The sequence below is a fragment of the Cricetulus griseus genome, chromosome 4, assembly GCF_003668045.3.
Source record: "Cricetulus griseus strain 17A/GY chromosome 4, alternate assembly CriGri-PICRH-1.0, whole genome shotgun sequence".
Classification (NCBI taxonomy): domain Eukaryota; kingdom Metazoa; phylum Chordata; class Mammalia; order Rodentia; family Cricetidae; genus Cricetulus; species Cricetulus griseus.
The window spans coordinates 70,323,929-70,346,039 of record NC_048597.1 but is presented as its reverse complement, the minus strand read 5'-3'; the positions used below and the strand labels follow the sequence as shown (position 1 = coordinate 70,346,039).

Here is a 22,111-nt window from a genome sequence, read left to right as displayed (position 1 = left end):
AAATTATTTATTCTGATACAGCCTTTTGCCTGTATGTATTCCTGCACACCAGAAGAGGGCACCAGATCTCATTACAGATGGTTGTAAACCATCATTTGGTTGCTGGGAATTGAACTCAGGACCTCTGGAAGAGCAGCCATCTTCTCCAGCCCAGTTTTTCTTTTTTTTTAAATCTAATGTACAATGTTTAGGTAAAACTTGAGTAGTAACTAAACACTTTAAAATAAACCTTGATTAGACACACCTAAGTATACTACGGCTAGACTCTGGAAGCACTCATGGTGATTTTCTTTCTATTAAAAAGAGAGTACTATCTAAATTAGGAGATCCTTTTCATGATTCATCGAATGTACAGATTAAGTCCTGTAATCTAGAGGGTAGTAAATTTAAAAAACAAAGAACAAAAATAAATTGAAAAGTACTTCAAAGGTGATTGTATAAGTTGATGACCTGAGTGCTCCATGGTTTGGTTAAGGGGAAGGTTTTTATTGTAGATATGAGAGAGAGAGAACAGAGTAGAGAGAAAGTAATGGATTGAAAATGGTCAGCAAACTGGACCCGACATGAGAAAAGCAGGAGCAGATGAGAGAGGAGAGAAAACTGGCTGGCCTTGAACTCACAGAGATCTGCCTGCCTCTGCCTCTGGAGTGCTGGGATTAAAGGTGTTTGCCACCAACGCCTGGCCATGGCAATTCTTATAAAGAAAACACTGAATTGAGGTGGCAGCTTATAGTTTCAGAGGTTCAGCCCATTGTCATCACGGTGGGGAGTGTGGCAGCATGCAGGCATATCCCATAGCAAGGTCCAACTTCTGGCACACTTGCCCAACCTGCAAAACCCTGCAGAATTTTCATCCCCAGTCCTCTGGCTAATTTTGTGCCTTCTGCAAATAGTTTAGTTGCAACTAAAGTTTTATTTTTAATCTATATTTTCCCCACTGGAGGTTCAATGTTGTCTTTTGGTCATTGTTTCACCAATGTCTGAAAATCCCACCCAAACTTAGGTGAATTTATTTAGGTTGAAATAAAGGACAGAGGGACTTTGGATTATACTTTATTTGTTAGCCAGATGTCTCGTCTGTGGAAAGTAGACTTCAGCTCTGTCACTCTGACTCCTAGGGCCAGATCTTCCGACGACAGCAGTTTTCAGTTCTATCTTTTGGATTCTACTTGTGCATACACCTTGGTGATGTCATTGTACCTTCCTTCAGGGGCCTGGTAGTTAGAGATTGGTGGTGTGTGATGTGGCCCTTCTTTCTCAAAGGGGAACAGGCTGGGGTCCCGCTTTATGGCCTCTTCGTAGAGCTCTGGAGACTCAAGCTTCAGTTCTTGAAGAGCTTCTTGCTGGGCTTCCAGCATGGCTCTGATGGCGTCCCTCTCTGCCTCATGCTCTTGCTTCTTGTATAGTGCCCACCTCTTCAGCAGAAGAGCTCTTTGCTCACTCTCCTCAAAAGAATGCTCCTCCTGAGGTCGCTTTCTGTGAACACACAAGTACAAAGTTGTGAGCTGGAGAACTGACCCTGCTGCAGAGGGACCCACCCTTGTGACTGCAAATGACTTCACTGCCCTACTGGCAGGCACAATCAGGGCTCAGGCAAATAGTAAATTTGGGAGTAAATTAACGGCTGGAGAGACAACTCGGAGGTTAAGAGCATTTACTGTTCTTAGAGACCAGAATTTCTTTTGCAGCACCAGAATTAAGTGGCTAACAGCTGTTTATAACTCCAGCTCTAGAGGATCTGCTGCCCTCTTCTGTCCACTAGAGCATCTGCAGTCACATGAGCATACAACACACACAAGTACACATAAAGAAAAATAAATCTTAAAGAAAAAAGGAACACAGTGTAGACCATGGCAGCAGTTGCTGTCCACCAGAAGCAAAGAAAGAGAACACCCTGAGAGAACTATGGTACCACTGTTTCTGCCCCATGCAAAGAAACAAACACCAAAATCTCAGAGCCTGGACCGTCTGTCTTAGTCTGTTTAGAGAACACCACAAAGCACCAGTATTTCCCAATTTGCAGGACTTTATAAACTGCACACTCTTCCAGAAGAGCATGAGCTAGCTGCTAAACTTACACACACACAGCACAGCTGCAACACACACCAACTACGAACATTTGTGGAAGCTGAGAGTTTTCTACAGCGGTGACAGAGTGAGAGCTGTGGAGCCAAGGTCTATGAGTTACAATCAACACTCACCGACATGCACAACATGACCTTGGAGCAAAGTTGACCCAAACTCCTGAGTGTCTTTCTCCAAATCCCAAAAGCACAATCAAGATGAAAAGGACTCACAGACCAGGGGAGTCCACCCTACTCACCTGTTCCCATCAGACATGAACTTCAATCAGAACTATTGGAGAGAATTCCTTTGCAGTAAGGATGTCAGCCCAGAGGAGAACCTTTACCTTGACTTATCCAAGAACCTCAAAGGGGTAATAAAATCCTCAATAGGAATTAGTTCTTGGTTGGCTCTTTCCAGTTTTCGGATCCTCCTTTTCAATCGATCCTTTGCCGCTTGATCCTTTCTAGGGTCTACCTTCTTCTTCTTCCGCAGAGGTTCTGCTCTAGTGGATGAGAAACAAATGTTCAGTGCTTCTGCTTCAACCTCAGGATGGACATGATGCTAAATGAAGTGCCTACAAGAAAGAGCTGTCCACAGTCCTGACTCCTTGAGCTCAGTGAGAGTTTCTATCCCATTGTTTTCATGAGGGCTGCGGAGATCCTATCAACTCCAGAAAGCAGCACAAATCTATACGTATTTACTAAGGGGAAGTGTTAATTTTTTTTTTGGTTTTTGAGACAGGGTTTCTCTGTGTAGCTTTGGAGCCTATCCTGGCACTCGCTCTGGAGACCAGGCTGGCCTTGAACTCACAGAGATCCGCCTGGCTCTGCTTCCTAAATGCTGGGATTAAAGGCGTGCGCCACCAACGCCCAGCTTAAAAACATTCACATTTTAAATGAATTTGTGATTTTAAAAAATGCTTTAAGAGGCTGGAGAGATGGCTCAGAGGTTAAGAGCACTGACTGCTCTTCCAGAGGTCCTGAGTTCGGTTCCCAGCAACCACATGGTGTCTCACAACCATCCGTTTTGAGATCTGGTGCCCTCTTCTGGTGTGCAGATATACATGAAAGCAGAATGTTATATACATAATAAATAAATAAAATCTTAAAAAAAATGCTTTAAGAATAAAGAGACAAGATAATAAAAGTGACTGGCCATATCTTTATTTACTTCTCAGAATTTGTTATTAGTTTCTGGGGCGTTGAGATAGCTCTGTGGTTAAGAGCACTTGCTGTTCTTGCAGAGGACCTGTGTTTGGTTCCCAGAACTCAAATGGTTACTCACAACCATCATTAATTCCGGTTCCAAGGGATCTGGCACCCTCTCCTGGCCTCTGTGGGCATCAGGCAAGCAATGTACACCCATACATGCAGACATAACCATAACACATAAAAATTTTTTTCATGTCCTAAAGCTTTAGCAATTTTCTAGTTTGCTTTTAGGAACGAATCTCCCAGACATAATTAACCACTAGGAATAAGCAAAATTGGGGCTGGAGAGATGGCTCAGTAGTTAAGAGTCCTTGCTTTTGAAGACTGGAGTTTGGTTCCTAACACTCATATCAGAGCCTCACAGATATCTGTAACTCTAGGGGATCTGTAACCCGTCTGGCCTCTGAGGGCACCTGAAAACGTATGTGTATACATAGGACAGGCACATACACATAAAAAAGCAAAAAAAAAAAAAAAACAAAAACAAAAAAACCCAACAACAACAACAACAAAAAACAAAACCCCAAAACCTTAACAAACAAACAAAAAACCCAAAACCTCCCTGGCTGATGGTGGTCTATGCCTTTAATCCCAGCACTCAGGAGGTGGATGCAGGCAGATCTCTGTGAGTTGGAGGCCAGTCTGGTCTACAGAGCTAGTTTCAGGTCAGCTAGGGCTGTTACACAGAGAAACCCTGTCTTGAAAAAACAAAACAAAAAAACTCCAAACAACAAAAATACAGAGTGAGTTCCAGGAAAGCCAGGACAGAGGCATCTATCTACATTTAATTATTAGCTTGATAGGCTGATCTGCTAACCAAAAGTTGGGCAGTCTTGCTTTGTTTTGGTAATATGCTTGTTGCATTTTACCTCATGGGGATGAGCTCCCAAAAGGACAGCAAGGAAGCTCTCTGGTGGGTGTGTCTGGTCTGTGTCTGGCAGATTCCAGGGATCCTGAAGGAGAGAAGAGTATGTATAAAGATCTGGGGAAAGAGAAGAAACATAACTACGGGGCTCCCCCAAACCTGGAGGGCGTTTTTAAGTATTTAGTTTTTTGTTTTTTTTTTCAGACAAAAGTCTCCGTATTTCAGGCTATTCTGGAACTTGAGGCTATTTTCTTGCCTTGGCTGACCCACCATGCCTAGTTCATTTGTATTAGGCCAGCAAGGTCAAAGTGAGTATTTTTCACAACTCCGTTTCACACCAGGGAAGGGCCTCTACTTAACCCTAGCAGGATCCTTTTTTTTAAATAGGGTGTAAAACCTGTATTGACGAGGTTCTTACACGTGCTACTTGGCAGCTGATGACCTTGAATTTCTGATCTAGCGTCTACCTCCATAGTCGGAGGATTGCAGGCGTGCGCCGCCACGCCCAACTTTTTTTGTGGTGCTAGGATGGAGCTTTAGGCCCCAGACTCCGTAGGCGAGTAGTCTGTTTTACTGAGCTTACACTCCCAGCTCGGATTTTCATCTGCGAGCGCCAGAGCAGTGTCAGTGCAGAGCCCGCGCACGCGCCCTAAGCACTTCGTAACCCGCGGCGGCACTCACCAGCTCAGCGGCCGCAGAGCCCGCGCAGCACAGAGCATCACAGCGGTAGTCATGGCTTTCCACGCCACCCGCAGGCAGGCAGCTTCCGGGAGTGCACCCCTGCGCCGTCCGACCTGCGGTACCGACTAGGGTCAGGCAGGCCGCAGCCCGGAACTCGCCGGTCCGGGATTCGGAGAGGCGGGCCTGTCCCTGGCCCCGCCCCTGACGTAGCCCCGCCCCGGGCGAGCGCGGCTCGCTTCGTAGCGCCCTGTGGCAGGCGTTCCGCCTCCTGTTGGTGCTGCGGTGCAGGCGTGCAGCCCTCTCCCTAGTGTCTCCTGTGCTGGTGCGGCCGCTCTCTGCTCCGCCTGGCCTATGTGTTCACGTCTATGCAAACGCCCGCTCTTGAAATAAATGCTCCCGTCTAACCCCCTTACCCCTCCACCAGGTTAGCTCTTTTCTGCACCCATTCGAGCAGGGCCGCTGCCGTCTGCCGCTAGCTGCATGCTGGCGCCGGCCGGGATGGCGCTCACGAGATGCTCAATAGCGCGTGTTGATGGATGACGGAAGCTAGTTACTAAGCTGGACTCGGAGCCGTGGAGGTAGAGCAAAGACTTGGACACTACTACCCTGCTCCCGCATCGCCGGGCGGGATCTCGAGGCTCTGCCAGCACGTCCACACCGTGTCTCACCAGAGACCGCGCCGGTGCCAGACCCAAAGCGAAGTAGCCTCGCGATCCCCTTCCCAGCCAAAGAGCCGAGGCGGCCCCGTCCGCGTAGGGAGCGGTTTCCCGCCGGGGCGATTTGGCAGGTGCGCGCCGTGACTTCCGGCGTTGCCCCGGAGCCGCCGGAGGAGGAGCGGCGCAGGGGATGCGGCTGTGGCGGCGGCGGCGGCGGCCGAGCGCAGGAGGCGGCTGTGGCGGCGGCTGGGGCGGGCCGGCGATGGCGCGGCGGCGTTGAGGGCAAGGGTGGGCGGCGGCCGGAGGGCGGGCGGCGCGGGAGGAAGCGGCGACGGCTCCATGGCCCAGACGCGCTGAGAGACACACACGGCTCTGGCCTCAGCCCGGCGGCGGCCGAACAATGAAGCTCTTGAAGCCAACCTGGGTCAACCACAATGGTGAGTGCGCGCAGGAGTCGTGGGCGGCCGAGCCTGCATCGGGGTGGGGTCTGGAGTTGACTTGTGGCGCGCTCAAGCCCTGCCCGCCTTGCCCAGACGCCGGTACCGGGTGCTGGAGCTGCAGAGCGGGCGGGAACAGACTTTGTCCTCGGCTCCAGGATACCGGCGAGCCCGGGCACGTGCTTCGGGCTGGTTGCAGCGAAGTCTGCCTTCGCCCCAGGCAATGGCGCTGAATCCTGCGCTGCCCACCCCTAGTCTGGAGTGCCTGGCGCCTGGCTTCTGTGAGCCCGCCTGGGCACCGGCCTGGTGCTGCCACCCGGCTTCACCATCCAATATGTACTCAGATGGTTGTAGTGAGTATGAAACTGGGGCGACATCCCCCTTGTGGCCTTTCAGTGGCTCGGTGGAGATCTAGAATCTGCAGGAGAGACTGAATGTACTGCCGCTTCTGAGGCCTGGAGCTGGTGACAGTGCCCCCACTCGGGCTGTTGCGGTCCTGGGAAGGCCCTGGGAGCAGGGTCCTTTGGAGGGCCACGAAGGGGCCACATTTAATGCAGGGCCGGGGCTTCAGCGTGACTAAGATCGGGACCCATAGTACACAGGTTCTTTTGGGAGAAGAGGGACTTTGAATGTGTGGCAGTGACTTCAAAGGACAGACTCAAACACGCTGGTCGAGAAGGCTGATGCAAAGCAGCCAGTGGCATCCAGTTTTGTGGAGAGCTACTTGCCTCTAGCGAAGAGCTAGAGCCCTCCTCCAGCTGTTAGTACTTGAGTCTCTGGAAGCACCCGAAGGACGCAGTGGGAAGCGACCACCCTCTGCCCAAAGAGAGAAGAGTCTCCCTGTCTTGTTCCTCGTTTCTACTTTGTAATACATCTAGAGGGAGCTACAGTTTTTTTTTTTTTTTTTCTCCTGTAAAGCAAGACGAGTGGATGCATGCGTTTTTCCTTTTTAGAAATCCACGTGGCCTTTCCATTTTGTATTTGGTCCGGGAAGCTTTTTACTCCTACAGCCAAACATCTGTTTTTTTTTTTTTTTTTTTTTTTCCTTTCTCCTTTCTTTTTGGGTCACAAGCTAGAGTGGTTTGGATAGCTCGCTGCTCTTCACAATATCATTGTGAAGTTCAGCTAAGAACAGAGACATTAAAGTTCTCAGCCTAGAAAGTGCATTAAAAATCTAAGTGATGGGGAGGGGAAAGAATATGATCAAAATACATTGTATTTTTTTTTTTTTTTTTCTCGAGACAGGGTTTCTCTGTGTAGCTTTGGAGCCTATCCTGGCACTTGCTCTGGAGACCAGACTGGTCTCGAACTCACAGAGATCCGCCTGGCTCTGCTTCCTGAGTGCTGGGATTAAAGGCATGAGCCGCCAACGCCCTGCCATTGTATGAATTTTTTAAATTAAAAATGATTCTCGATAATGTTTATTAATGATAAAAGATGTTGAGACTTAAGCAAATTTCTTTTGTGGCTTTTTTGAGACAGGGTTTCTCTGTGGTTTTGGAGGCTGCCCTGGAACTAGTTCTTGTAGACCAGACTGGCCTTGAACTCACAGAGATCTGCCTGGCTCTGCCTCCCAAGTGCTGGGATTAAAGGCGTGAGCCACCAACGCCTGGCTCTTTTCTTTCTAAATCTAAAGGCAGACTCCCTCTCAAAGTTGGCTCTTTCTTGGAGAGGCTGCCATTGTGAATCACTACTAAGCAGGCCTTTAAAGATGGCAGTGAGTAGTGAAAGTTGCTTGCTGGCCAGAACAGACCCTGAATGGTAGTAGCTAGTAAAAAACAAGTCTCCTTTGAATGAATGAATGGCTCTACTGCATTGGAGGGGAAGGGATGCATGATTGTACTTCCTGGCTTTCTTACTCAGCAATTGTGTTACCTGTCTCCTTATACAGCATGAACATACTTTTCTGGAGTCTGAGAGTTCAGAGAGGGGGAAAAAGAGATGGAAGGTTTTCCCAAAGATAGCAGGGGATCCATTTAGACAAGGTTGCTGCAAGAGGTTAAAGGCAGAGAGAGAAGTGTTTGTTGGTTTTCATCTTTCTGTCCTAGTACTAGAGAAGCCTCTCACATAGGATTCCTCCATCCGGCAGTCACACAACTGTTTCAGGGCCTGTCATGTGTGTTGTGTGACCCTTACTTAGATGTCAGCAGCACCCACCACCATAACTGCCCATTTACCTGAACCAAACATATCTGTGACATTGCTAATGTCCACTTGTTAGCCCAGATCACTTCCACTTGAGATGTTCTGGTCTGTGGTCATCAGGATTTTAGTAAATCTTGACATTGCAATTGCAATGAAATTTGCCCTGGATGTGGATTTAAACTGAATTCAAGGTAGCATCATTTACTAGTTAAGGATTCTTGGCTTTACTAAGTCTTGGCCTTGGTAAAATCATGTAAAAAAGACATATTTCATTACCTTGTACTCAATATAAATGATTGCCCCTGAAGTACGATACAAAATAACAATTAGTATCCATTGTTTATATTGATGTTATATGCAGTACACTTTCCACACAGTTTTTAGATTAACCCTGTTGACTGTATTTTATTTATTTATTTATTTATCTTTTGAGATAAGGTAGCCCTAGCTGTCCTAGAACTCAGAGATCCTCCTGCCTGTCTTTCAAGTGTTGCCTCTGACTTTCAAGATTAAAGGCATGCATTATCATACTTGGGCATATAGTTTACTTTAATCATGGCCAAAGTAAGTTTCATTTTTGAGTAAGGTTAAGATTATGTATTGGGTGCTAGTTGTGGCACACACCTATAATTATAGTTCATTGGGAAGGCTGAGGTAGAAAGAGTGACGTAAGGACTTATCTCCAGGTGTGAATACACTATGTAGATGAGTTGTTCTAGGACAGTTGGGATCAAAGGCACATGCCTTTAGGAGTCGTAGAATGACGAAGAAGGTAAGCTGGGGAAGGAAAGAAGATGTGGCTAGGGGATGGGTAGGGTCATGACTTCCATTTTTGGGTTTGGGGAGAGGAGTGTTGAAGTTTCTGAGGGGTTTGTACACCTAGCCTGTGTCTTAAGAAGTCCTTGTAGGACTTAGAAGGTGGCCTCCTGATAACATGTGCTGAGTGAGAGAGGGAGGAAAGGGCAGGTCAGGGAGATGGGGAGGCACTAGAGATACAGGAAGAATTAATGGGCTTAGCCATTACATGCATGTAGTGTAGATTCATGACACTTTTTGATTCATTTCTTAAGTGTTCTGGAGAAAGAATACAGATGAGATATGGGCAGTGGTGTTTTCTTTTGTGTGCACATGTATGTGTAAGTGCATATGCTGTCACACATTTGGAATCTAAGAGAGGATGTCAAGTGCCCCGCTTTATCACCATTCTGTTGCTTACATCCCTGAGACAGCCTCTCTCACTGAGTCTAGAGCTACGCTGGCAACCAGGAAGTCCCAGTGATTACTCCTCTTCTTCTTCTTCTTCTTCTTCTTCTTCTTCTTCTTCTTCTTCTTCTTCTTCTTCTTCTTCTTCTTCTTCTTCTTTTTGAGACAGGGTTTCTCTGTGGCTTTGGAGGCTGTCCTGGACTAGCTCTTGTAGACCAGACTGGCCTTGGACTCACAGAGATCCACCTGCCTCTACCTACCGAGTGCTAGGATTAAAGGCGTGTGCCACCAAAGTCCCGACTATAAAAATTTTTTTTCTTTCTTTTTTGGTGATTACCCTTCTTGCCCATCTCATCTCCCCCAAGCTTGAGTTACAGGTGGATGAGTGGACATTTTTGGGTTTTTATGTGGGTGCTGGGGATTTGAACTTAGAACCTCATGCTTGTTTAGCAAGCTCTTTTTATTCCTGGAGCCATTAAATTTTGTTTATGTATCTGTTTTTTTTTGGGGGGGAGGGGAGAACATCCCCACAGGCACATTGTGGGTTTTACATGTCAATCCCAGTTCCCTCTCCCTCCCCTCCCCTCCCCTGTCCCCCATCAACCCCCTATCCCATCCCCTTTCTGTCCCCCCCCCCCCCCCCGAGGGTGAGGCCTTCCATGGGGGATCTTCAAAGTCTGTCCATTTGGAGCAGCGCCTAGGCCCTCCCTCTCATGTCTATGCTGAGAGAGTATCCCTCTATGTGGAATGGGCTCCCAAAATCCATTCATATACTAGGGATAAATACTGATCCATTACTAGAGGCCCTGTAGATTGCCCAGGCCTCCTAACTGACACCCACATTCAGGGGGTCTAGGTCGGTCCTATGCTGGTTTCCCAACTATCAGTCTGGGGTCCATGAGCTTCCCCCTAGTTCAGGTCAGCTGTTTCTGTGGGTTTCTCCAGCCTGGTCTTAACCCCTTTGCTTATCACTCCTTCTCTGTAACCGGATTCCAGGAGTTCAGCTCATTGTTTAGCTGTGGGTGTCTGCTTCTGTTTCCATCAGCTACTAGATGAAGGCTCTGGGATGACATATAAGGTAGTTATAAATCTCATTATTGGGGAAGGGCATTTAAGGTAGCCTCTCCACTATTGCTTAGATTGTTAGTTGGGGTCATTCTTGTAGGTCTCTGGACATTTCCCTAGTGCCAGATTTCTCTGTAAATCTATAATGGCTCCCTCTATTATGGTGTCTCTTTTCTTGCTCTCCTCTATTCTTCTGACTCAACCTTCCTGCTCCCTCATGTCCTCCTCTTTCCTCCTTTTCTCCCCTTCTCTTTCTCCTAACTCCCTTCCCCTCCCCCACCCCCATGCTCCCAATTAGCTCAGGAGATCTTGTCCTTTTTCCCTTCTCTGGGGGACCATGTATGTCTTTTTTAGCATCCTCTCAAGGAGAACTCCTTCCACATTGTGAGGACTAAGGATCAAACTCAGGCCTGTGTCTTTACCCACTGAGTATTGAGCCATCTTGCCAGTCCTGTTAGGGTTTAAACTATTCCACTTTTGTTGTTGTTGTTGTTTTTTTTGTTTGTTTGTTTTTCAAAACAGGGTTTTACAGTATAACCGTGGATGTCCTGGAACTTGATCTGTAGACCAGGCTGGCCCTGAACTCAAGTTTCCCTTATCTCTGCCTCCCAAGTGCTGGAATTAAAGGTGTGTGCCACCTCGCACAGCAACTTTTACATTCTAAATCACTTTTCATTCAAAATTTTTTATGTGTTTTTGGCTATTTAAGTATATAAAATAGGTATGCAAGTCAAACATTTACTGACTAGTAATACATTTTATTTTAAAATAATTCTTTGATAATTAATTTTACCATTTATTGAAGACAAGCAAATTTACAGCTACCGAGATAGGTATATTTATTTTTACATGAAGATTTGAATCAGCTGAATAGTTGATACTGTGTTGATGTAAAGAATCTTAGACATCTTTCTGAGTTGATATTTTGATTTTATAATTGTCAGTGCTAAAAACTTCTAATAAAAAACAGCAGAAGTATCTTTCGGGACATTTTAGTAATTGTTGGGAGCACTATTCTAATGCCAAGCCCAAACTCATGAAATGGTTTCTTGTGAAACTGAAACCAGTAACTCAAATAGCAACTTTAAAGTCAAACATTCTAATGTAACACAGTCCAAACTAGTATCTTTCTATAAGCCAAAAACACTGTGTGCACATTAAAAATGGTTCATAACAGAATAATCTTGACTCTGAGCTCAGGTGTTTCATGGGGTGCTACTTTGTGTGGTTGCATGTGCAGTGAAAAGTGCATGTTGTATGTTTAGAATTGAGACTGCAGTGCTGATGTGCAGGGCAACACAGGCAAGAACTGCCAGAAACACTCAGAACCACTACAGGTTTAATTTTGAGAATTTGGTCATTGTGCTATTGGAAACCCTTTATTGTTGGCTAATTTTTTTGTGGCTCTCACATATGGGGTTGTGACCTACAGTTTAAGAACTTTGAAGCTGGGTCATATTCTTGTAGTTTTCTATTTTAATAAGGGAAATGAGTAAATAGAACAGATAGCAAACGATTGACAATCACTCCTCAGGCAAAAAGAAAACCCATTAGGTCAAAACTTGTTTCTAAAACTAACATCTGCCTGATGCATTAACTAACATAAGACAGACTAAGCTTATAGGGAGATTACTCTGGAAAACAGCATGCTAGTGAGGAATAGACAAAAGGGACAGTATGTTTCCTTTGAGGACCAAGGATAGTTGTTTGTTGGAGCAGATGTCAGGGCTATGGCATTTTCCAAAGATTATCCTGCAGAGAATATAATAAATCTGACCATTTGACAAATACCAAGAGCTGTGTGCCAGGGAGTGGGCTAAGTACTAGAAACAGTAGGAAACTAAACAGCATCCCAGACTAAAGCCAGCCATCTAGAAAGCCTGGGGTCCATCCAGGGATCTTGTTCACAGGAAAGAGGTAGTGTAGGGAGAGAGCTTCCAGAGTAGTCTGGAAGTGACTTAGCAAGTGACAGCTACTGTGTACTAGAAGAAGGATGAAAAAACCATCAGTGTCTGCCTGGCAAGTTTGATGATAACAAGTATGTTGTCTTGTGAAAATGGCAAGGACAACAGCATTGCAGGTAAGGCCAGAGAGCAGAGAGATATCCTGAGCAAGAGCCATCAACAGGGAGCAGGTAGGTCAGAGTGGAGAGTAACAACAGAGACAAAAGCAACACTTGGGAGAGATGGGTATGAAGAAAATTTCAGCTTTAAAAGTTCAAGAGATCCTACTGCTTCTCACGCTTCTGAGACTACATATATGTGCTACTGTAACTACCTGGGGCAGGAAAATTATAAATAAAAGATGCTTTGGGAAAAGCCTGAGTAAGAAGCTAATATTTGGGCAAACACTTTGCTGCAGAAGTTGCCTACCTGAGAGTTCTGTACCTGGGAGGATTATTGGAGAGCATTCTGGGAGTCACACAAGTGTGTATTTGAAGAGTGAGCTGGTGAGCTGGAATGGTGGTAGAGTGGGAGCCACAGGTGGCCTTGTGGGGAGGAAGTTGCTATACCACTGTAGGGGAAGCTGTAGCCAGCCCCTAAGTAGGCGTGGCTACAGCTTCCCCTACAATTCCCTTTAGTCAGGCACACCTGTAGCCAGCCCCTAAGTAGGCGTGACTACAGCTTCCCCTACATACCACAACAGGAGGAAGTGGGAGCTGAGAGGCTCTTAGGAAGCTAGTGGTCCAGGCAAGAGATATTATATTTGATGATCCTGATAGTCACAGGTGGTTTTATGTGGGTGTGTATGGAGCTGAACTGCCCTAAATCAGACTGAGGGGGGTCAAGGTCTTTGTACTCCTGTGTGCATAGTTGCTGAATGGAATGGATCTTGCTGAGGACAGCACCTATTCCAAATAAGGAGTGCTGGGAGCTATCTTGGTGTTAGCTCCATACTTTAGAGTGTGCTGGTTGCTAAAGGGAGGAGGCTGTAACTCTTACAGGCTTGAGAGAGATGTGGAAAGTGCCCCATGAGGGAAGCACAGTCCAGTTAGATCTTCCAGAACTGCCTGGCTTTTGAAAAAAGTGCTGATGGCATTGTGGTATGAGCAATGGCAAGGCCAAGAACCGCGGAGAGGTGAGGGCAGAAAGTGAACAGTGGGACTGCATCTGGGGTGATTTGACTACAGTCTTAGAGGGGCACTGAGGTTAGACTGGGAGTGTGTGTGGGGTTTCTAGGACTGTTTACCTCAGGTAGGGGCACTGACAGACCAGAGAATCAATTTCATACAAGTCCAGGTTGGTGAAACAATGAATTTATTGTGGTTGGTTATAGGAGCATAGGGACAGACATGAAAACTGCAGCACTGTTGTCCCATCCTCAGTCAGCTTGCTACTTCCTATATACTCAAGTGCCTTCCACACAGTGAGGAGGCAGGAGGGAATTCAAAGGGAATCTCAGGTTGGGACCCTGTGATCCTAACTCTCCTTTTTTTGTGAGGGAATTATAATAGCTCCATTGCTGCTAATCATAGATGTAGTCATCGTTGACCTGCCATCTCTGACCTGGCTATCACTGACCTGGTCATATTTTTGCTTATTTCTTTGCTGTGACTTTAGGGCTAAGGTATTCTGTAGGTCATCACTGAAACCTCTTCATCCTGATGGCCATGGTCATGTTATGCCCAGAGGGAGTAGCTGTACCATAACAGGAGGAAGAGGGAGCTGGAGACTCATAGGAAGCTGTATGGTGGTCCAGGCAAGAGATATTATATTTGAATGAGTTGATAATCTTGTAGCCTAATATACATATATTAGAGTGACCCTAATCCCAAATGCAGGATGCCCCAAAACTCAAAACTTTTTCAGTGCCACTGTGATGCTACAATGTACAAATTCCATACCATGATACATGATTTAAGATACTGTGTGTATGAAGTAGAAATGAATCTCCTATTTTGATTTGGATCCAATTTCCAAGAGAACTTAGTATACATATAAAGTTAGACCTTAGTGGGGTGTAATATTCCAGTTCTCTAACAATCATTTGGCTTTGCAGAATGCTTAACACAGGTGTGGTTTTCCTCCAAGAATTCTCATTCTTAATATAAATATATTTATCTATATATCTATCTTCCCCAGTCCTGAATGTTGAACCCAGGACTTCATGCATGCAAAGCGAGTAATCTACCATAGATTAAATTCCTTTTTGTTTGTATTTTTAAGAATGTGCATGATTGTATTTTTTGTTTTAAATAAACTTTAAAAATTATTTTTATTTTATATGTGTGGGTATTTTTGCCTGATTATATGACCACACTATGTGTGTGCCTGTTACTCTCGGAAGCTAGAGGAGGGCATTGAATCCCTTAAAATGGAATTATAGATGGCTATGAGCTTCCATGTGGGTCATGGGAACTGAACTCAGGTTCTTTGGAAAAGCAGCCAGTCCTCTTAACTGTTGAGCCATCTCTCCAGCACTCCCTTTTGTTTGTATTTTGAGATAATATAACTCAGGCTGACTTTTTCTTAAGACTCAGCTTTCAGCTTATTGTGATATGTACTTAGAAGTAAATTGCTGGATTGTCATAGTTCTTCTGTTTCTAATTAGCCCTCAAACTTTCATATCCTGGTGCTGCCATGGTTAACATTTCCATTCCCTCCACATTCCTGCCAATATTTGTCATTTTATAGCTTGCTGGATAGTAACCTTCCTTAAGACTGAAGTGACATACCTTGTTATGATTTGGATTTCAGGTTTGATGAGAATGGGCACCTTCTCATTGCTTCCTGGAAATTCATGTTTTCATGGGAAAAATATGTATTTAAGTCTGGTGGGTATTTTTTAACAAGTTGCGTTTATTATTTTAAAATTATGTGTAGGTATGTGTCTGTGCATGATTGCAGCTGTTTGTGAATGAAGATCTCCTGGAATATGGATGATAATGAGTTGCCTGATGGATTCTGGGAACTGAATTCAAGTCATCTCAAGAACAGCGAGTGCTCTTAGCCACCGAACCATCTCTTCAGACCTTTGTCCATTTTTTTGCTTTAAATGTTTTAATTTTAATTTTTATGTATATGGGTGTTTTGCCTGCACGTATGTCTGTACCGCATGTGTGCCAGCTGCCCACAGAAACCAGAAAGTGTCAGATCACCTAAAACTAGAGTTACAGATGGTTGAGAGCTGCCGTGTGGGTGCTGAGAATTGAACTTGAGTCCTTTGGAAGAGCAGCCACTGTTCTTAACTGCTGAGCTACCTTTCCAGCCTTCCTGTGTCCATTTTTTGAGGGTTTTTTTTTTTTTTTTTTTTTTGTTATTAAACTTTTCTCAGATGTCATTTGCAAATGCTTTCTCCCATGTCTTTTCCTTCTACTGGTAGTATTTCCCTTGATGTACATACACTAACTTTTAATGAGGTCCAATTTGTTTTTGTGTATTAGCTTTATTTTTATTACATTTTTGTGTGTAGGGGTATATATGTACATTTATTACAGGGTGCACTGAAGGTCAGAGGACAGCTTACAAGATTCAGTTCTCTTCTACCCTGTGTGCTATGTGGCATTCATTATTTCTGGGGTGATGAGAACAAATTTCTACTCAACCCAGCTAAGGTATCAACAGTAGACCAAAGTGGAGATACCATCAAAGTCCAACTTGGTAAAGCAGTGAGTTTTTTGGTACTATTTAAAGGGGCATAGATGAAGACTTATTTACAGGAGGAGGAATGACTGAAAGATAGTGAAGTTTCCAAAATCTCATGCTAGTGAGTGACAGTTCTTGAAAGCTGAAACCCAGGAGTTAACTCACTGCAGGGCTTGTAGGTAGCTCAATGGTCTGAATAATCAGGAGTTCTTAGGTGGTCAGTTTCAGGAACTTGCTGAAACTTACAAGTTTTTTACTTCCTGGCTTTCAAGGAGTCTTATCTTTAGAACACATAACCCTCTCTGCATTAAATGATCTCCTTGTCAGGACTACAGGTTCATATCATCATATCCAGCTCTCTGGGCTTTTATACTCTTAACAGCTCTCTGGGAAGATTAGCTTGAAACATGCTGTGAATGTTCTGGGAACTGGAGTTTGTGTGAGTTTAAGGACTTCACTCATTGCATTCTGCTCCATAGAGCTTAGCTCAACAATACTAGTAATTTAGAACTAAGTGAAGGCAAGCCAGGAGTGGTGGTGCACAGCTGTAATTCCAGCACTCAGAATGCAGAAGCAGGCACACACAGCTCTTTGAGTTCAAAGCCAGACCAGTCTACATAATTTCAGGCCAGCCCGAGCTATATAGTGAGACCCTGCCAAAAAAAAAAAAAACCCAAAAAAACAAAAACAAAAAACCAAAACCAACCAAAAAAAAAAATGCTCAAAACAAGTTTAATATAATTCTTACCAAAACTCTGATAGTATTTTCTGCTAGAAAAGCCTTTTCTAGAAATTCTTAAAGAATTTTAAGGATTTCTTTTTTTTTTTTTAAGATTTTATTATGTATCCAACATTCTGCTTCCATGTATATCTGCACACCAGAAGAGGGCACCAGATCTCATAACGATGATTATGAGCCACCATGTGGTTACTGGGAATTGAACTCAGGACCTCTGAAAGAGCAGCCAGTGCTCTTAACCTCTGAGCCATCTCTCCAGCCCCATCTTTTTTTGTTTTTCAAGACATGGTTTCTCTGTGTAACCCTGGCTGTCCTGGAACTCACTCTGTAGACCAGGCTGTCCTTGAACTCAGAGATCTGCCTGCCTCTGCCTCCCTGAGTACCAAGATTAAAGGCCGGGCTCTAAGGATTTCTTAATAGCCAAAATAACCTTAAAAGAATAAAGTTGTGGATCTTATGCTTTGTGATGGAAATAAAACTATAGTGATCAAAATAATAGAACAGTGAAATAGACTGGGCAGCCTGAGAGAATATAGTCAATTGATTTATTAAAATTTGTTTTTGTTGTTGGCACTAGAGATTGAACCCAGAGCATTACAACCCTGAGCTACTAATTGTTGACCAACTGGTCTTGAACTCAGAGATCCACTTGTCTCTGCCTCCCAAGTTCTGGGATTAAAGGTGTGTGAATCTGTGCCTGGCTATTCAGTAGGGTTTTGTGTGGGCTGAAGAGGGATGACCTGGAAGCAAAGCCTTGGAGAAGAAATGCCTGTGATGGGTATGTAGGAATGTTCTAGTTTAGGTTGACTTGAAGAAAAGATACTGCCGTCTTAAGGCTTCTATTTGCTGTGAGGAGACCATGACCACAGCAACTCCCCCTCCCCCCCCCGGAGACAGGGTTTCTCTATGTAGCTTTGGAGCCTATCCTGGCACTTGCTCTGGAGACCAGGCTGGCCTCGAACTCACAGTGATCCGCCTGCCTCTGCCTCCCAAGTGCTGGGATTAAAGGCAGGTGCCACCAACACCCCGGCCTCGGCAACTCTTATAAAAGAAAAATATTTAATTGGGGTGGCTTACATCTTCAGAGGTTTAGTCCATCATGGTGTGACATGGTGACATGCAGGCAGACATGGTGCAGGAGAAGGAGCTGAGAATTATATATCTTGATCTGTAGGCAACAGGAAGTAAACTGAGACACTGGGTGTGGCTTGAGCATATATGAGACCTCAAAGCCTACCCCCACAGTGACATACTTCAACAAGGCCACACCTCCTAATGGTGCCATTCCTTATTATCTTATGGGGTCAATTGCATTCAAACTACCACACTGCCCAACATTGCTAGAGTTCAGGGTTTATGTTAATTTATCCTTTGTCTCTGTCTGTGCAAAGAAAGTCTTGACGTTGGAGGTAGTTGGGAATTTATCATTATCTTGCTGTGCCAAAGGAAAAGTTCTTTACCATCTAAGCTGGAAAGACCCTTTCCCATAGCTCAAAGAGACCTTCATTAGGATCCTTCCCATTAACAAGGTATTGTGACTGCTTCCCTGGGGCTGAGAGGCCTAGGCTATGTGGAGTTGGGAGCCAGCATTTCACTGGCAGTGCTGTGTAGGGCCACTTCTATACTTCATCTAACCTGTGATGGATGCATCAAGTATCACTAAGGAAGAAAAAGTGCTGCCAGGAAACCAGTCATGTCTTTCACTAAAGTGTATCCTGGTCTGAGAAATGTTCAATTACGAAGTAGATGCATCTTGCAAGCATTGTGATACAGTATCTTGATTTTCCCTCAAGGAGTTGAGTAAGCTGAGCATGTCCTTGCCACTTCTACAGATTAGGAAACTGGTATTTGGGAAAATTAAACAATTAAAGTTGTATAACAGATAGAAGGCAGGACTGAAGAGTCAGTCCAGAGAGGCCAACATTAAAATCTAAACCTGTTTCTATTCTTTATTTCCATCATCCTTTGGACCTTTGACAGCCCCCCCCCCAACCCTGTTTTCTATATAGCATTTATTGAGCCAGAATGTGAATGTGACCTTGGCATTGCTCCATTAAAATGGGCCTTTTGAAAGGTCTAAACTCCTTTGACTCTGCTTACCTTATGAACTCTGAGGCAGTATATCAGGCTGCTTCTTGATTCAATGCTATATGTCCTCTGGCTGATCCCACCCTTCTGACTGACTTGCCCTCACCATTGGGACTTAATTGTTACTTCTGAAGGAAGTTAACAGGCTAAGTTAAGTGGTTTTTATTTTATTTTTTAAATTGTGTAGCTGTCTATCACTGTACATTTTTCCACTTAGGTTTGTATGATTATCTTTAATTCTGGGGGCTTCCTATAGGTAAAGGACTATCATACTGTGTGTGTTTTTATATAGGCACACTGTAGATGTTTATAAGTGTGGATTGGGTGGGAAATCCTCTAGGAGATGCTTTGATGTATGTTTTCTAAACGGCATGGCTATAACTGGTGTCTGTGCAATCAACTTCTTGGGTAACAAGAATGGTTTGTGGCATGCAAATAAGTGTTCTGACAAGTTTCCTAAGAAGGCCAATATGTAATATACATTTCATGGACTTACAGGACAAAACCATTCTTCCCTGTGTCTGTCATAAGACAGAGCTTTTTTTTTTTTTTTTAAAGTTAAAATTACAAATGCCTACCTTAAGTTGTGTGAAGCTAAAAGGTAGATGAATTGGCATTTTGGGTTATCCCTTGTGTGACACACTACCCTCTAGCCTTATTGACTTAAAACAGACATTTTTATGATTTGCTTAGGATTCCACAAGTTGACAAGGCTCATCAGGTTGACATCACCTCAGATTTACTGCGTCTGCTGGGATGGCATCAGCAGCTTGTGGCTAGAATGCCTCAACTTGTCTGTGCTCAGGGTCTTGATTCTCACTGTTGTGTGTGATCATCAGGCCTCTCTCTTTGGACAGCTGAGGTTTTGTCAAAGCACGGTAGTTGAACTGGGAACCAGATTTCTCCAGACAGCAAAATTCTAGACCTTTCTAAGGTTCAGCTTAGTATGGGGCCAGTCCCAACTCAAGGTGAAGGAGACACATAGGAGCCTGCTGAAGTGCCCAAGGGCCTGAAGTGGTATGCTTACTCAGCAGGTCTAAGGCTCAAATTGTGTCATGAGGACACAGTCATATTCTGACCCACTCTCCCAGCCTCCTTTGCTTCCTTCCTGTTCACAGTAGTGGTGTTGCTTAGCTAGGTACCACATCACAGTATTCAAAGCCTCATGCTTTAGAGCTGGATGCTGTGTGGCTCTGGGTAAATTGTTTCTTTAAAGTGTAAAATGAGAATATTAGAGTATTTATCCCAGGAAGTGGGCTGAAGGTGTCAGTTGACTCCCCCTCTCCCCAACCACAGAGTGTTAGAGGCGGATCAGAAGTACAAAGCATGCTCTGCTAGTGAGGGTTGCTGGTAGCCGTGGAGAGGCAGCCTTCACCAGGTGCCCAGCATGGCCCTGGCTCTTCATCCCCAGGGAGCCCCCAGTAGAGGTGGCTGTTGCAGTCCTTACTGTTCTTGGAGAAGTTGTTGGTCTTGAATGCCACAGGACGACTTGATGCTAATTTACCACTGTACCTTGGTAACTGGCAGGACTCACTGCCTTGGCCACTGGAAAAAAGTACCTGCATGAATTGAGGTTAGACTCACAGCTCCAGATGTTTACAGCTCTCCCTCAGGTACACACCATGGGCTTTAGCTTACTTACTTGATGAATCACCTGGAAATGATGACTTTTCATCCCTTGTCAATAACAGGAGTTGCTGATGCCCAGGTGACTGTCACACTTCTAACCTGTCACTCGCACGCTGAGGATGTAGTGTGAACGCAATAGCAACTATTGTGTCTCATGCAGCTTCTGTACTTTTGGCCTTGGAAGCAGACCAGGGAAATGGACAAATACCCACTAGGCACAGTGTCCATAGATTACTTTTCTCAGACTACTTGGTTTTGGTTTCTTTGCCTGACTTGGTCCTCCCTGCAAGCAATAAATTTCTCAGCCAGGCTTGGGTCCAGAGAGGCCCTTTGTGGTTTCTGAGAACCTGCTTTACCTTAGGAACTGAACATCCAATTTAACAGGGTATACACTTTAACAGAGGATACACATTTCCAGATGGAAATGCTGAGAAGGTGGCCTCTCTGTGTTGTTGTATGACACTATTCTTGGGGGGTTGTGAACAGATATCTACTTACCCCACCCATTAAGGGAACCAATGGCCATCCAAAGTAAGGATATCATCAAAGTCCAACTTGGTGAACTAGTGAGGTTTTTTTTGGGAGGGGGCGGGGTTACTTATAGGAGTATGAATGAGGGTTGCATACAATACTAAAAAACAGCTGCATCTCCAAAAGTCTACCCCGGCATGGGTGACAGCTCATGCATGCTGGGAACCTGGAGTGGACCAAATAGCCTGCAGGGAGCTCAACTGGGGAAGAGTATTCCAGGATTGTCAGTTGGTCTGAGCCTCTTCTAGGCTAGTCTGAAAGACTCTCAGTAGGCCTTACTGCTTATATAAACTTGCAGAGGAAGGGGGACAGTGTGTCTGTTGGTTTTAGAATTTCCTAAAGTTTTTGTTATTTACTTTCTAAGTTTTAAGAAACTTCCCTTCGGTATAGAATGTTTCATCTCTCTTCAGAACATTCTGAGTCTAAGAGCTTCCAAGATTGAGAGCTTTATTTTAGAGGGAATTGCTACACACCATGTGTGTAGTATAGACTTATAGGACCACTGAGGAACCAAAAGGTAAGGGAGGGTGCTAGGCTGTAATGAGACATTGGGCCTGTTCATGACAGCCATCCAATCAGAACAAATGGAGAGTGCCCTTCTTTCGAAGCTGTCAGCCAAGTAGAGACCCACGTGATAGGAAGATGTGACTGGAGCTTATTGCAGACAGTTCATAGCCTTTATATATTAAGGTTCCTCAGTGATGAGGTGTTTAGTCTCTGTTGGGTTTTCATCCATCTAATGTTGCTTGGTGAGTCACTAGCAGTTTTGAATAACTGAAGCTGTTAGATCTCTCCATTCTTACCCATAGGTAATTTTATCTGTAGCCTGTTGTTTTGTCCTACATGTAAAAATTAGAGATGTTATTTGAGTAATCGATATTTTAAAAAATGAGACTTTGTTATTTTCCAGTGAATAAATGCCAAGCTAGATGTGTTTTCTTTGTTTTCAGGCAAGCCGATATTTTCAGTTGATATTCACCCTGATGGGACCAAGTTTGCAACTGGAGGACAAGGTATGTTTGTAGAGTGAACATCACTTCTGTGTTATTATGCTCTGCCTCTCCTGGTGACCCATGGTTAGCTGTGAAGAGACAACTTGTTGCCTTACAATATGGCTGTGATTTAGTTTAAAGTGCACAATTTGAACAGGTTAAATCACAAACTTTTTTGAGCTGGATATGATGGCACAGGCCTGTGATCTCAGTATTT

General features: G+C 44.6%; 2 protein-coding genes across 4 annotated transcripts in view; one reads left to right on the top strand and one right to left on the bottom strand.

Moving 5' to 3' along the window:
• Positions 1–1,037: 1,037 nt before the first annotated feature.
• On the bottom strand, positions 1,038–5,544 carry Mrpl40 (mitochondrial ribosomal protein L40). The gene is made up of 4 exons (XM_027413106.2): positions 4,825–5,544; positions 4,148–4,231; positions 2,411–2,569; positions 1,038–1,476 (listed from the first exon to the last, which is right to left on the bottom strand). Exons 1-4 carry the CDS (start codon positions 4,875–4,877, stop codon positions 1,152–1,154), a joined length of 621 nt encoding a protein of 206 aa, XP_027268907.1. The 5' UTR covers positions 4,878–5,544; the 3' UTR covers positions 1,038–1,151.
• A 217-nt stretch (positions 5,545–5,761) lies between these two features.
• Positions 5,762–22,111, top strand: part of LOC100769195 (protein HIRA) — a 65,771-nt gene continuing 49,421 nt past the window's right edge. For 2 of the 3 annotated variants that reach the window (XM_027413103.2, XM_035444712.1), the window contains exons 1-2: positions 5,838–5,917; positions 21,853–21,915. Coding sequence is in view for 1 of the 3 variants with exons in the window: in XM_027413102.2 (XP_027268903.1) it covers positions 5,881–5,917; positions 21,853–21,915 (100 nt within the window). In the remaining 2 variants the exon portion in view is untranslated. Of the gene's footprint in view, positions 5,918–21,852; positions 21,916–22,111 lie in introns of all 3 variants that reach the window. The other variant, XM_027413102.2, reaches the window with a different exon arrangement.